General features: G+C 35.6%; 1 protein-coding gene across 10 annotated transcripts in view; it reads left to right on the top strand.

Moving 5' to 3' along the window:
- The window catches only part of LOC127174826 (collagen alpha-1(XIII) chain-like), a 63,158-nt gene extending 49,400 nt beyond the window's left edge, over nucleotides 1-13,758 (top strand). For 8 of the 10 annotated variants that reach the window (XM_051125437.1, XM_051125439.1, XM_051125440.1 and 5 more), the window contains 7 exons: nucleotides 947-982; nucleotides 1,969-2,022; nucleotides 3,184-3,237; nucleotides 3,357-3,392; nucleotides 7,397-7,483; nucleotides 11,349-11,387; nucleotides 12,122-13,758. In XM_051125437.1, the coding sequence (XP_050981394.1) occupies nucleotides 947-982; nucleotides 1,969-2,022; nucleotides 3,184-3,237; nucleotides 3,357-3,392; nucleotides 7,397-7,483; nucleotides 11,349-11,387; nucleotides 12,122-12,124 (309 nt within the window). In that variant the 3' untranslated portion in view covers nucleotides 12,125-13,758. Of the gene's footprint in view, nucleotides 1-946; nucleotides 983-1,968; nucleotides 2,023-3,183; nucleotides 3,238-3,356; nucleotides 3,393-7,396; nucleotides 7,484-7,896; nucleotides 7,975-11,348; nucleotides 11,388-12,121 lie in introns of all 10 variants that reach the window. The other 2 variants (XM_051125435.1, XM_051125438.1) reach the window with 2 other exon arrangements.
- The last annotated feature ends 1,330 nt before the right edge of the window (nucleotides 13,759-15,088 follow it).

Raw genomic sequence — 15,088 nt, 5'->3', positions numbered from 1 at the left:
AAAGATTTTTATGAAGAACAGCAGGAAGTTTAACTGTTCAGGACAAACAGGGGACTCATGAACAACTATCACTAAACAAAAAAAAGCACAGCTGTGGATCATTCAGATAACAACACAGTATTAAGAACCAAGTGTATGTAAACTTTTGAACCGGGTCATTTTTATAAATTCAGCTATTATTTTCTCTAGTTGACTATATGTAAATATCTTTTATGTGACATATCTTATTCAGGTCAGTACTAATAAAAAATAACATGCATTTTGTTCCAAAATAAGAGATTCCTCTTATTTTGATAAAATAATTAGAATTTTGCAGATTCTGCAAGGTGTATGTAAACTTGTGACCTCAACTGTAGGTGTCAATTAATAAATTGGAAAACAAAGTAAAAGTAATGTTTTACTTTACTAGTTACTTAAAAAGTAATCTTATTACGTAATTTGAGTAATTTGTAACGCATTACCCCCAACACTGTTTGTGTGGTATGCAAAGTCGCTTGGTATGTATAGTGTTCCAGTTCAGTCACTTATAAAGTTGCATTTTATTTAGAATGCTGAATTAGGCAGTTAGACGGCAAAGTAGCTCACTAGGTATTGGAACCGAAGAACTATTTACAAGTATTATTTTTAGTTTTTGCATCTCTTCTGGAATTTATATGCCACCTGTTGTATTTTATCACCATCTATAGAGCTGAAATGAATGATTCACTAGCAGTCACACTTGCACTAAGACAATAAGATGCTAAAGTCACATTAAAAGGAGTTACTGCCCGTCTCTCACATGTCATCTTCAACACGTCACCCCTCCATCAAAACTAGTGTTGTTTTTATGTGGCACACGAGTCACTGCTTCACTCACCTCCCCCCACACTTCTCCCCTCCCTCCCTCCCTTCCTCTCCTCCACCTCCATCTCTCCTCTCGCTCTGTAACTCTTTACACACTGTCCAGGGGGCTCATGGTTTAGACGGCAGACCTGGTCCAGTGGTGAGTGGCGCAAGACCCGTTCCCATCATCCACCCCTCTATTTCCATCCATCCCTCTCTCGTTTCCCACTCCGCAGTCTGCCTGCTTCTCTGTTTTGTCTGTCTGCCTCTGCTTGAGCTGTTGCTTGCTTGCTTCTGTGTCTTTTCTGTGTTGTCTAATGGTCAAGGCCTTGTTTAGATCACTATTGAAGTTGCATCAGCATGAGTATGACTTTGAGTTGACTTTGTCCCTAAGCTTGTTTGGCTGTTGCCTCTTGCTGTTTCCAGAGGTACCGCGCTCGGTTGATTTCTCAACCTGTCAACACGCGAGTGACTGAAGGGGAGCATGGACAAACACTTATAAACATTTCTCTCTCTCTTTCTCTGTGAAATGCCATTTCTCTTTCTTTGAAAAGTATGCACCCAGTGCTCTACAAAAGTGAATAATCCTTCGCATTTCATGCCGTCGCAGCCCTCTATACCTTCACATAAATTTTTTCAGACATGCTTGACCTCTGTTGACCTTTCGAAGGCTTAATTCCCTCCAAGCTTCAGAGCTTTATTTCATTCCACGACAAGCTTTGATCTTGTACTGTCATGCCAAGAAAGAGCATGATGGGATGCGGCTGCATGAACAGTGATTTCATGGCACTGTACAAATGGCTGAGAAGCAAGACTTCCTGAAAAAGCAAGATGTCTAACAGCCCTTCTGTTGAATCCTCTCCAAGTCATGGGAGGAAAAATGGAAGATGGATTCACTGTTATATTTACTTGTGTGTCTGTTTGTTTCCGCTTAGATCAACAAACTTTGGAGTTTTGTGGAATTCCTCTGCAGATTGGTCCTCTTTTTAAACATATATAAGGAGTTTAAATTGCTTTTATTCATCTCAGAAAAGTTTGTTGATCTATTGGTGCTCAACACTGATTAGTTTCTCTCCCTCTCTAAACTCTTTACCCGCCGCCGTCCCCTTTGTTGAAGCTCACGCATGTCATTTTCTTTGTTTAAAGGGTCTGATAGGACCAGCTGGAGTGCCTGGGCCTGCAGGACCAAAAGGAGAAATGGTTAGTGCTGTAAAAACAACTCACCAAAGGTGTTGGGCTCCAAAAATGCGTTTCTAGTAATAATTCATATTATGTAAAATGATAAAAACCTTGATGATGCTGTAAGCGTGAAAGCAAGCATCATGACAAACGGCCAAATGAAATATAGTTTTGACTGAATCACAATTTATTGCGTTATTGCTTAGGTGATGAATAACTCAATCAATTATTTAATTATTAGACATTTAAAGGTGACATATCATGAAAATCTGACTTTTACAGTGTTTAAGTGCTATAATTGCGTCCACGGTGCACCCAGAAAACGAGCCATTTAGATTCAGGGGATCTTATTATAATATTACCGGCCCTTAATCTTCAAGTTTTCACCCACGGCGCCACCATTCTGTTTTCACAAGCAACAACGGTGTACCAACAAAGCCATGGTGAAAATACTAACTTTTCTTTGGCTACATTTATTTACTCTATATTACGCTGCTGCCACACAGATCTAATATAAACATGCAATTTCTATTCCAGCTGTTTACATTTATAGACATAACCGACTGTTTTTGCAACTCGTGTTTTTAACATGAACTTGTGTGTATTTGACCGTTTAAGTGCAATAAGACATGAAAGAGAACTTAGTTTAGTACTCACATGCCATGTGACAGCCGCTTTCTGTGCACATGCATCAGATGTGTGCGCTCAGAAAACCCTATATTAGAAGTTTAAACTAATATTGTTTAAAACACAATTTCAGTGCAATAGACATGATAATCAAAACCAAACAGATGTTTTTTGGCAGAGTATCTGATGTATGAGTTCTAAAAGCACAGCCCTATTATGGAAAAGTGGGCAGGGAGCAGCAGCTCATTTGCATTTAAAGAGACATGCATGAAAACAGCGCATTTATGCCTCCACTTAAATCCATTTTCAAAATAATATAATAAATGATCTGTGGGGTATTTTAAGCTGAAACTTCACAGACACAATCTCATGACACCTGGGACTTATGTTACATATTGTAAAAAGGGGCACAATAGGTCCTCTTTAACACACAGGCAAGATTGTAATGAAACAAGTATTGCAATAGCCTGGTCAACCAGTCAAAATCAAGCATTCACTGATTGAGTAAAATGTAATACAGTTCAGTATAATGCTTGTGTCTTTTTTACTTCACAGGGGGAGAAGGGTGATATGGGAGTAGCTGGACCAATTGGGCCTCAAGGCATCCCTGTAAGTGCTGTTCCAGAGCACACTTTAACATTTCAAATATTGTAATGTTTCCAAACCACGTATAAGTGCATACAAATGAAAAATGAACCATCAGTAACATCTCTCCCCCATTCATTCAGGGTTTAGTAGGACCACCGGGATTAAAAGGAAACCGGGTAAGATTATAAATGCAGTCTTGATCATAGTTTGTTTGTAGTATATGTTATTGTAACTTATAAGGGACAATAACATGAGTCCACTTTCTTAAGATAAAGGGATGGACCATATTTCTAAACCAGCATGAATCTGCCAAACTTGAAGATTTAGCTACTGTCCAACATAAAAAAAGTGTGGTTATTTAATTGTTTTTAATGAAAAATTATGCAATATTAATTGTAATTGTTATGCTTTTTTAAAATCAATAAAACAAGCGGAAGCATGCTGGGTATAAGAAATTAGAATGGCTACTGCTTACTGCTAGAAAATAAGTTTCCATATACAGTGAGGTCTAAAAGTCTGAAAATAAGAAACAGAAAGAAATATATTATGCTTAAACCTGGGGAAGATTTGAGATTTTGAAAAATAGCATAAATAATGAGTAAAATATAATTTCTGTACTATTTATAAGTCATTATTCAAATACAATTTGAGTGATCATGTGACTTTGTGTGCAGTTTGAAGTACAAGATGCACTTTCATTCTCAAATCATGATGAATAAAGCATCATGATTTACACACACATGAAATTCAAGTTAGATTTATTCAATCAACAGTTGAATTTATATTTTTTTAAAAATATATTACATTAAAAATGCAGTCTTTTGGATGCCACTGTATATGTTGATCATGATTTAAACATAAATTCTTATTCCAGAACATTTGTTAGTTTTTATATATGTTATGTCTTATATATGTTTATATATGTTAGTTTTTATATTTGTTAGTTTCTCAGTTATTCTCTTTTTGCAGTTCTTATTTTTTTTAATATACACTGTCCTCCAAAAGTTTGGAAACACCCCTGGCAAAGTGTGGTTTTGGACGACATCAGCATAAATCCTTGTCATTTTTTGGTGCAAATACATTAAAGTAACTTGACATTATCATTGAAGACCAGCAATAATAATTTTACATAATAATGGCAATATATACATGTCAAAGTCAGACATGCCCCTTTGTCAGCTGTGATACCTGGTTACTGGTTTAAACTTGGCCCAGGTTTTTAAAAGATTTTTGGGTCGGCACACCTTAATAGCTTCAACAATTGATTGCCAATTAAGTTCATAATACAATAATACAATTTAGGCCCAGATTATGCAGAGCTGTAATAGCCGCTAATGGTGGACATTTTGATATGCTAATGGTGGATATGTTTTCGTAGTTTGTGTTGTCCCTTATCAGTGCAAAATTATCACAAATTAAAAAAGGAATCATGCCAATATTGTCCAAAACCCCACTTTTCTAGGGCGTTTCCAAACTTTTGGAGGGCAGTGTATATACAAATTTAGTATATAGACACATAACAGACAAAAAAGATATATATATTTTTGCATGATTAACACAAAAGCTGGCGTGTGATATAAATGGCTAAAGTGTAAAACCTGCAAAAGATTTATTATTATAAAAAAAAGCAAACATGTGAATAGACCATTGCTTTTCTATGCTTTTCCTATGCTTTCATCCTCCTAGACTATATGCCTCGCTCCTATTAACACTAATTTCCTCAGTTAATGACTGAATGTTTCCCGCCTTGAATGTCAGGACATGTCAGTGCTCCTCCCAGCATCCTCCACTTCAAGACCAAAAAACTCAATTAAACTGATCGGTATTGGATAAATCTGCTCAGTGGAAGGTGCTGTGGAGGACCCTTGGACACGGTGCTGTTTTTACTCTTGTCCTTTCCTTGTCTTCCTCTCTTTTTTTTTCCACAGGTCTTCCTATCCCCTTTTCCTCCCCCCCGCACCCTGGCCTGTGTCCGTGGCTCTTTTTGCTGAGTCGGGCCGGGTCGTCCTCTCTGTCCCCTTCTCACTCCCTGGCCTCCTCCTGCTCCTCCTGCATCCTAATGTTGTAGCCTGGGTTAATACTCCTCCTCTTCCTCACCTCTTACTTTTGTTCATATCCTTCACTGACCTCCCTACCAACCTGCGTTCATTTTCTCCCAATTACTCTAATGCACAGAGTTCTTATTGTTCCAGGAAAGCCTCATCTGGATCTATTTTGAAAAGGCACATAACCCAGAAATGTGGGAAAAGGCATTATGTCAGTGTGGGGCTCATTTTAACATCCTGATGAGAGTATTTAGGAAAAACACTCCAGCCGGGAGCCAAAGGTTCAGAAACAGTCTTAAAGAATCAGTATTTGTCAAACAAGATTAGAAAATGAGCTCCATGTTGATTCATAATGTATGTTTTTTTCTTTCCTCCTTTAAGTATTAGAATAACAGTCATGATGAGAGCTGTGCGGAATGTTAGAACTCTGTATCTTAGCTTGGATAGAACCCACTTTGGAAGACTTAGAAAGCTTAAATGTAATAGTTTCCTCCGAAGAACCTTCAACTTCGCGTGCAGACTTTAAGATTAATCACGAAACCAAAACCAAAGCTGGTTTTAATTAGTAATAAAGAATAGGCATATTGATTAAACTGTTTAAGTGCCACTTCAGCTTTTGTAAATTAGCCTTTGTAATTATATTTCATTGACTCATAAGTTTTACATGGAATCAATCAGAGATTGTCTGTTGGAGCCAACATCTGATGGCAATATCAGGGAATAAAAATATAATATTCGTTCTGTTCAAAAGTAATCACCCAATACCTCATTTACTTCAAAAATGTAGATGTAGGGCTCAAAAATAACACATTTTAAGTAATCTTTTTAAGCAATTCTAGTTGCCACATTAAATTAAAAATTGACAGTAAAGGAACATTTCTAATGTTACAAAATATATTTTTTAATTTTATTATATATTTTTATTTATATTCAATCATTCAATTTTATTTATAAATGCTGTTCTTATTCCTCAGAACATCCTGAAAAAAAAAATAATAATAATATGTTTCCATAAACACTGTAAGCAATATGAGTGTTGTCAACAGTTTCTTGAGGAAATTGTCATATTAGAATGATTTCTGATGGATCATATAAGACTGAAGACTGGAGAATTTAATTTAATTTAATTTAATTTAATTTAATTTAATTTAATTTTGCACCACATGAATACATTACATTTTAAAATATATTAAAACAGAACATTGCTTTATTTAATGTTTTTTTTTATTTATTTATTTTTTTATCTGATTAATTTACCCTTGAGACATAACTGACTTCTTGAAAAAAATGTATTTATTCATTTTATTACATTAAAAATATTTATTACATTAAAAAATGCTTTTAGTATTTTTCCTCATTAAAATAAATTTTGCTTTCAGTATTTTTGCAAATAAATTTTTAAATATTGTATTTTTTATTCAGATTTCATTCAATTTAATTATAAATATATAATTATACAGTTTATACAATTATAAATGCTGTTCATATTCATCAGAGCATCCTGAAAAAAAGAATTAATTTTATTTAATTATTTAATTTAATTTAATTTTGCATCACATTAATAAATAAATTAATTAATAATTAATTAAATTAATTTACCCTTGAGACACACACACACAAATTGTACTGACCAAAAGGCAAAAAAAATCTTATTCATTTTTAAACATTCATTACATTAAATAAAAATATTTTCAGTACATTTCCTCATTAAAACGTTTTGCAAAAAAATAAAATAAAATTAAAATTATGTTACCTTATGTGTTTCACAAGATTCCATTGATGTCAATGGCATTAAAAAACACAACAAATAATAATAATTGTAATATATTAATATTATATGTATTGTGAAAAGTGCTATACAAATAAATGTGTCTTGAATTAATCAATTAAACGAAAGTCTGCACACTAACCAAACTGGCTGATCTCCTTCTCCTTAACCCCTCCACTTACCCTCCCTAAATTATCCCAATACTCATCATAGCTCCATTCAAAAACACAGCTACTCTTAGAATGTCTTGTAGAGCATCCAAAGTGTCTTACAGTTATTCTTAGTGATGGTGCTTTTCTTACTAGTACTGCTATAGTAGACTAGGAGGACTAAATTCTGACTTTGTTGAATGCACTGTTGTTTGCAGGGGGAGAGGGGCAAGAAAGGCAACAGGGGGGCCAAAGGGGATAAGGGAGACCAAGGAGCCCCGGGATTAGATGCCCCGTGTCCGTTGGTATGTCTTCGATTCAACGTGCAGCACTAAGGCAAAAGGAGACCTCCCGAAAGCCATGTCTCCTTATGTCTTAATAAACACTAACAGCTGCCCAGAAGAGTTCTGGTCGAAGTCATATGTTACTCATGCATTACATTAGAACTATTATAGATTGGGATTTGAATTAAAAATGACTAGGCACCAGAACTCTCAATGGGATTTTTGCTTTTCAGGATTAAGACTGACAGGAATATGGTTCTGCTGAACACAGTAGGATGGAGCCACTAGTTCTAGCTGGACTAAGTGAGTTTTCAGCCCTGTGGATTCAGTGAGTCTCTTCCTGTCAGTCGAGGGTGCGGTGTGCTCTGATGCTGGAGCAGAGCGGCCAGTGTGGCTGGACAACAGGATGTTTATATGATTGATTTCATGAACAGGGTTTCCGAGGCTTTAAAGGGGAGAAAGGTGAACCGGGGCTGCCAGGCCTGGATGGGCTAGATGCCCCGTGTCCTGTGGTATGCTGCTGTCTATCCCTTTCCTTATTCCGCATGCTTCCTGCCTTCCTGAAACTACAATGCTTTCTAATTGCATTATGCTTCAGCACAGCCTGTTTAAGGAATGGAGAGAGAATAGTTACTGTAAATGACAGGAAATGCTTGCATGCATCTGTATTAATATCTATTAACTCTGTTATACCTATATATTTTGAACGAGTAGTTCACCTAAATATCAAAATACACTCTTCATTACCTTCATCCAGGGTCATGCAAGATGTAGATGAGATTGTTTTTTCATTGGAACAGATTTGGAGAAATGTAGCATCACATCACTTGCTCACCAATAGATCCTCTGTAGACTTCAGTGAATGGGTGCCGTCAAAATGAGAGTCCAAACGGGTGATAAATACATCAGAATAATACATAAGTAATCCACACCACTTCAGTCCATTAGTTATTATCTTGTGAAGTCAAAATCTGCGTGTTTTTAAGATACAAATCTATCATTACTACAGTGATTTTAAACCATGGCTTCTAAACAAAATACAAGTCAAGTATCCATAACAGCACTTCCTCTAGTGAAAAAGACCCTCCACCGATTTATTTGTTTATAACTGTTTTGTACTGTTTTTGCTTGTAAACAGTGCTTGATCTGTGCATATTTCTCCCCTAATTAAGACAAGATGACTTTTTTTTCACTGGTGAAAGCAGTATTATGGATAGAGGACTCATATTTTAGTTAAAAAGTCTTAATGATAGATTTGATTTGTTTCTTACAAACACATAGATTTTTATTTCACAAGACATGAACTGATGGACTGGAGTCATGTGGATTACTTGTGGATTATTGTGATTTTTTAATCATATGTTTGGAATCTCATTCTGACGGCACCCATTCACTCCACTGGTGAGCAAGTGATGTAATGCTACATTTCTCTGAATCTGTGCTGATGAAGACCAAGTTCACATCTTAGACGACCTGAGGGTGACAAAATTTTTAGCTAATTTTCATTTTTGGGTGAACTATTCTTTTAACTATCAGCTGTTCTTAAAAGTGTTTCAACTCAATTTTTTATATAATAAAATAATTTGTAAAAAGTCTAACAGTTTGTTTTCACCAAAACACAGGTTTACGTTTCTAAATTTCTGTTGATTATGAATATTGACATTGAAAATATTTAGACTAAAATAGGATGGTTGTTACTTAACTACTTTACTGTTTAATGTTTAACATGACTGCATGTGTTCCATTTTCATTTCTCTTTGTCTGTGCATCTAATATTCTTACTCTAACCCACATATTGACTAAATAATCCCTCACTACATTTCACCATGTCTGTTTCAGTCCAGTAAATTGAAGCACCCTGGGTCACCACAAATATCTGCATGAGGGAATGTGTTTACTGGAAATATCTTGTTGCAAAAAGCAAGCATCTTAACTGCTCATTATTTTCATGGATACCAATTTACCTGATTGGTTATTGTCAAGAATGAAAACACATCAAAGGGTCATGAACTGCATTTTTTATTATTTTGTACTGTTCTCTGAAGTCCACTTATCGTCATCTTAGAATTATAAGGTTCTATCTGATATTTTTGTAAAAACTCACATATTCACATATTCTTAGTCGGTGACAACTTATTTACATTATGTGATGTGTCTTTTGTAAGCTGTGTACATTTTGGGCCTTTTTTTAGAAAACAGAAATGGTTCTATCTACAGAAGTCTATGGAATACCAAAACGCTGAAGCTTACTATCTCAAAAGTGCTCAGAATGCAAACAGAACCTTATAATTCTAAGGCGACATTATAGTGTTATCAGTATTCTACATCTATATCAATATTTTACAACAAAACATCTTAATTTAGGCTATTTTCTATCCTGTTTTTAACCCCCCTCATCAGAACGCTCTGTTTGAATAGGCGTGGCGGATTGTAAACTCCGAAGTAAACGCCCACTGCTATGATTGGCTAACAGTTGTGTATGTTTGACAGCCTACATCCTTCACAGATGGACGCTGCTGTGATTTAGGTCAAAAATGCAAATTCTCAGTACAAATGAAACTATCTGTAACAACAGACAAAGCAATAGTGACCACGTAATAAAAACAATTACATTACTGTTGGATCCAATATAGTCGGCACATCATCGCCTTTTAGTTTCTGTCTTTCTGAATATTCTGCGTGGAATTGTGCCATGTAAACGAATCCACAGTAAAATGACGTGAACAAAAGACCAAGTTCTTACTGACGCGGTCTGGATCTTCATGAAAAATAAAGTTAATCCACTCTTTGCTAATGCTGGGATCAGGAGGAATACCATAAAAAGACTTGCCACTGAACAGCATCTTGTTGTCTTCGGAGCCACCTTTATGGTTTGGTTTCTGCATAGACCTGCCTTTGTCTCTCTTGTTACCCACCGTTGGTGGGGCTAAACAGGCAGCAATGAGCAGCAGGCGTTGATTCTCTGCTGAGTTGCAGTGTTTAGCCACACTATTACGTCACTGTCGTTTTGGCAGATTCTGTTCTGAAACTTTTTGTTTTTATAGTACAGTGACCTCTTGAGTCCAGGACACACCAAGCCAGTTTCAAAGAACTAGTGGCGACAAAAGCTGACAGTGTTGTGGCCTCGGACCAAAAAGCTGCACTTGAACACACCGCACAGACTACAACTGACTGCAAACTATGTCTGTGTAGGCAGTTGTCGGTAGTATATATTCGTCATTCGTTAAACAAAAAAGAGAAACCGAAACAATGATATACCGGATATACATAGATATACGAAACGTAAACAAAGCAGCGCTTGCAGTTATTGCATGATGTTATGAAAATATTCAAATATTGCAGTACTCGGGATAGATCACGTAACATCGTTTTAATTCTCCGCCACTGACTCGTTCGCTAAACTGAGCATCCAATCAAAGTTCTCACTCCTGCTGACGTGTGGAACACACTAAACAAACTAGCCCGACAGACGTTGGCCGACGGCCGACCGTCTGCTTGGTGTGTCCCAGCCTTTACATGTCAAAATATCAAGGAAATTTTGATTTCTCACCTCATGACCCATTTGAATTTAATGCATAATTGAATACATTAGATGTGCATACTGTGGATTGATAGATAGAATAGTATAAGTATTATAAAATTATAGCTTCAGTAACCACTATGTATGTTTTATGTGTATATGTGCATGGACAGTCATCTGTTGATTGATTGATTGATTGATCAACCAGCTTACTGCAAAGGGGGAATGGAAATGTATGTTTCAAAAGTGACTTCTGAAATGATTATGTATACTGTATCTGCACAGATACAGTTATGTCTCCCTTCTCAAGGAAATACCATTCAAGAATTCTTACCATTTTTTCACCACTCATCTTCTTTGTTTTAGGGTGACGATGGTTTGCCAGTACCAGGGTGTTGGAATAAAGTGAGTTCTAATGACTGATCATATTAACATTTTGCTTTTAAATAATTGTGCCCATACCATCCAGACTATGCTATAACTCATGCTATGAATTCATGATATGGAGGTGTAGATTCAAAGTTAATATATTTACTTTAAAATAGGGATGTGCCCAAATCCGAATAGGCTACAGTGTTCGGAAAGGAAATGACGTACTACGGAAACCCTAAAGTGAATAAATACGAGATGGGAGGAAAAAAAAATATATATTTTAATGCTTTTTCTCACAATTATATCGTTGGGTAATTATACTGTATATCAATTGCGGGCATCAGGGAATCGCTATTAAAATCGCTTTTGATTGCATGCTCGCTTTTTACTTTCACTTTCGAGATCGTCTTATCAGTCATCTTTCCTCACTCTGTTTATGTGGTAAGTTAAATTTTATGTACTGTAATGTAACAGGCTACCGCTAGCAAGCAGCTAACCCTGTCCTTTTAGTGGCTCCGTAGAACGCATTATTAATTTTCTGTGCCTTTCCGAATACAGGTTCACTATTTTGGCACATCCCTACTGTAGAATATGTAATCATAATGTAATATAAATTGGTTTGTGTAGAAATAATTTTGAGCAGTACTCGTTGTTTGATGTAAGATTTGTTGTTGATTCGATATCTGATAGGAATAACTCTATACCTCCATTTGCTTGGAAGGAATGTGCTTGAAAATAACACAATCTTTTTGCCTCTTGTTTTGCAGTGACGTTAATTCCTGAGTGCCGTGTGTGATTGTAAATAGAATATTTATTTTTGTACTTTTTTTTTTTTGCCATTGATCTGTTATATTGACGGAAAATACAGCAAACCATAAAAATACTGGCAGGACTTTTGTACAGATGTTTATTTTTATTACTGGTAATGTTGTTTATGTAATGGCCTTTATACTGTACCTATGCATTATGTCAAAATGTTTCGATGGAGGAAGAAATATACTGTGGCAGCATATGCATGATATTTGTGCATTATGTTAACTGATAAGTGCCTATTAACTTATTGTATCATGGTGTTTTAATGTGTTGTGTCGGACCACGCTGCACTGATTAGTGGGGCTGGAGTTACAGATTGGCCTTGTGTGTAAGAGGAAACCCTTTGCTCTGAGATTAACATGTTCACACCACACCTAATGAGCTTACACTGTAACTGCATATGTTTACTGAACACTCAAAGTCCATATTACATGCAGTAGATTTATCAAGTCAGTTGTTTCATATGAGTTGCAGTGCATAAATTATAAACATTTGCACTGCGTGGCTTATTTAGTGAGCATTTCAGACTGTTTTCTCCATACTCACCTGCCATTTTTTTTTTTTTTTTTTTTTGCCAAATATATTACTGCAAAAACTGAATTAGTGAATGGATTTATGTAAAGAGTGCTTTACCTTGATGGGCTTCATGTAAATATGCTTAAAACTTGCCCTTTGAGCAGCTATTTTTTTTCTCTATCTCTATTCTTATCTCTGGCAATTTAATATTATAGTAGATACATGTAATTTACATACTTGGGCAATGAATTTAGTCTTAATTTATCTCGTATATATTGCTGCTCACTGTTAAACACATATTTGTGTTTGTTAATAAGCATCAGCACAACCATTCAAAAGTTTGGGGTCAGTATTTTATTTATTTATTTTTTAACGATAATAGTACATTTATGCAGCAAGGATGCATGAAATTGATCAGAAGCGTCACTAAACGACTTTTCAGGCAGCGAATCAGCATATTTCGAATGATTTCTGAATGATCATGTGATTTTTTTTTTAGAAAAAAATTTAAAATATATGCAGTTATTTTAAATTGTAAAAATATTTTGCAACATTACTCTTTTATTGTATTTTTGATTAAATAAACCCTCTGTATAAATATAAAAGACTTCAATACCGACTCCAAACTTTTTGAATGCTAGTGTATGGCCCATTTTACCTCATCAAGAAAAATGAAGAATCAAAAACCAACTAAGTTAGTATTATAAACATTCCATTTACATCATATGTTTATTCCCAAGAAATATCAGGGTCATAAAGGCCTTTAGCTAAAATGGGTTTGTTTAATTTGTTTTATGTTCATTCAGTGTTGAAGTGGATTGTGTAGAATTGCTGCTGCTTACATTGACAAGCTATTCGGGTTCCATTTTGCCAGTTACTATCAAGTTAAGCATGGTTTGTAATCATCAGTGTCTATAAACTCTTTATCTGTCTGTAATACCTCATACTAACATGTGCCTTAATGCTTTTAATGCTCTGCCAAAGTAGTTTTGAGACATATCTACAATGTCAAAGAAGCTATGCTGTCAACATGAGGAATATAAGATAATAAATGGCTGTAAAAAGCCAAAACGTTTCCTAACACGTCTTATTTATTCATACATTCTAAGAAGATTTTCATTCTTTAACTGCTTGTTTACATAGCGATGACATGATGTTTACACAGAGACTAGGAAAAATTAACACCCTCTGGATGTTTTCATGCTACAGTTGTGATTGTTATTGTGATATGCATCTGACCAAAGTTTGAAAACTGCATCATTGGCTTTCAGTTATTTTATATACACGCATGCTGTGTGAGGCCTTCTCCATGTCATTATTGCAGACAGCCAATACAAATGTGTGTATTTCTTTTATTAAAAGGGTCAGAATCCGTTCCAGCTTGCCAAGAAGTAATCCTGCAGTGGTATCCTCGAGGTTCTGGTTCGATTTCCTTCGTAGCAACACAAAAACTTGAAGAGATTTTGGGAGATCTTTGAGTTTGGCCTGCTCTTTGGTGGCTGTTTGAAGGATTTTGTTTCCTGTAGTACTGAAAAGGCTCCAGAGGGCGGCAGATGTGAGCGGACTGACACTGACTGGACTACAGAAAAGACAAAAATGCAAGAAGTAGCCTGTCCTTTCTCCAAGTTTTACGCTCTTTTCTTTCTCTTTTATATTATTCACTATGTGAAAGAAACATTTTAGCACATTTCGTTCCTTGTTGATGACGATGTTAAATAATGTTTGTGATCAGAGGATCCAGCGCAGCTCGTTGAACATCCAGATGTGGAGTGTTCTTGTGTTTCCAGACAAACCAAAGAAAGACAAAATCTTTGATGATTCCTGATTCAAACTATCACTGCCTTCTGTCGAGAGTTGCAGATAGAATGTAACCTCACACTTCACTCATACTCGCATTTATTATTAATATTTAACATAGTGTACATAGCCATCCTGCTTTGCATTATGCATACATGTGAGTATACATTCATACAACATAATGCTGTGCTTGTGCATAGCATAATGTTTTAGCCTACCTTTAAAAGATGAACGACTATCATTGAAACGCTCAATGTACCAACTAAATGTTACTTTTCAAAAAACTGAATAGCTGTTTGCAACGTGGGCATTTTATGGTTGCAAATGCATGCAACATTTCACTGCTGTAAACATAGATGTCAGTGCTGACTCCATCTGTATTTTGCCAACTCTTTGAAATGAAAAACTGTTTGCAGTTTGTTTGGGTGAATCTACTCGTACAGAACGATTGTACTTTTCAGAACGTTTTGGGGCAGCTAAAACAACAAATTTAAACCAGCAGTGACATATTGGGCGTTTAATTTATCATAGTTTCCACACATGTTTGACCTTCAGATAAACTATTTGTTTATATAAAGCTTTTATGCCTACGACTGATTAGAGTAAAC

Source organism: Labeo rohita, chromosome 13 (genome assembly GCF_022985175.1).
Source record: "Labeo rohita strain BAU-BD-2019 chromosome 13, IGBB_LRoh.1.0, whole genome shotgun sequence".
Classification (NCBI taxonomy): Eukaryota; Metazoa; Chordata; class Actinopteri; order Cypriniformes; family Cyprinidae; genus Labeo; species Labeo rohita.
Note: the sequence above shows the minus strand (reverse complement) of the source record. Positions and strands in the feature narration are given on the sequence as shown.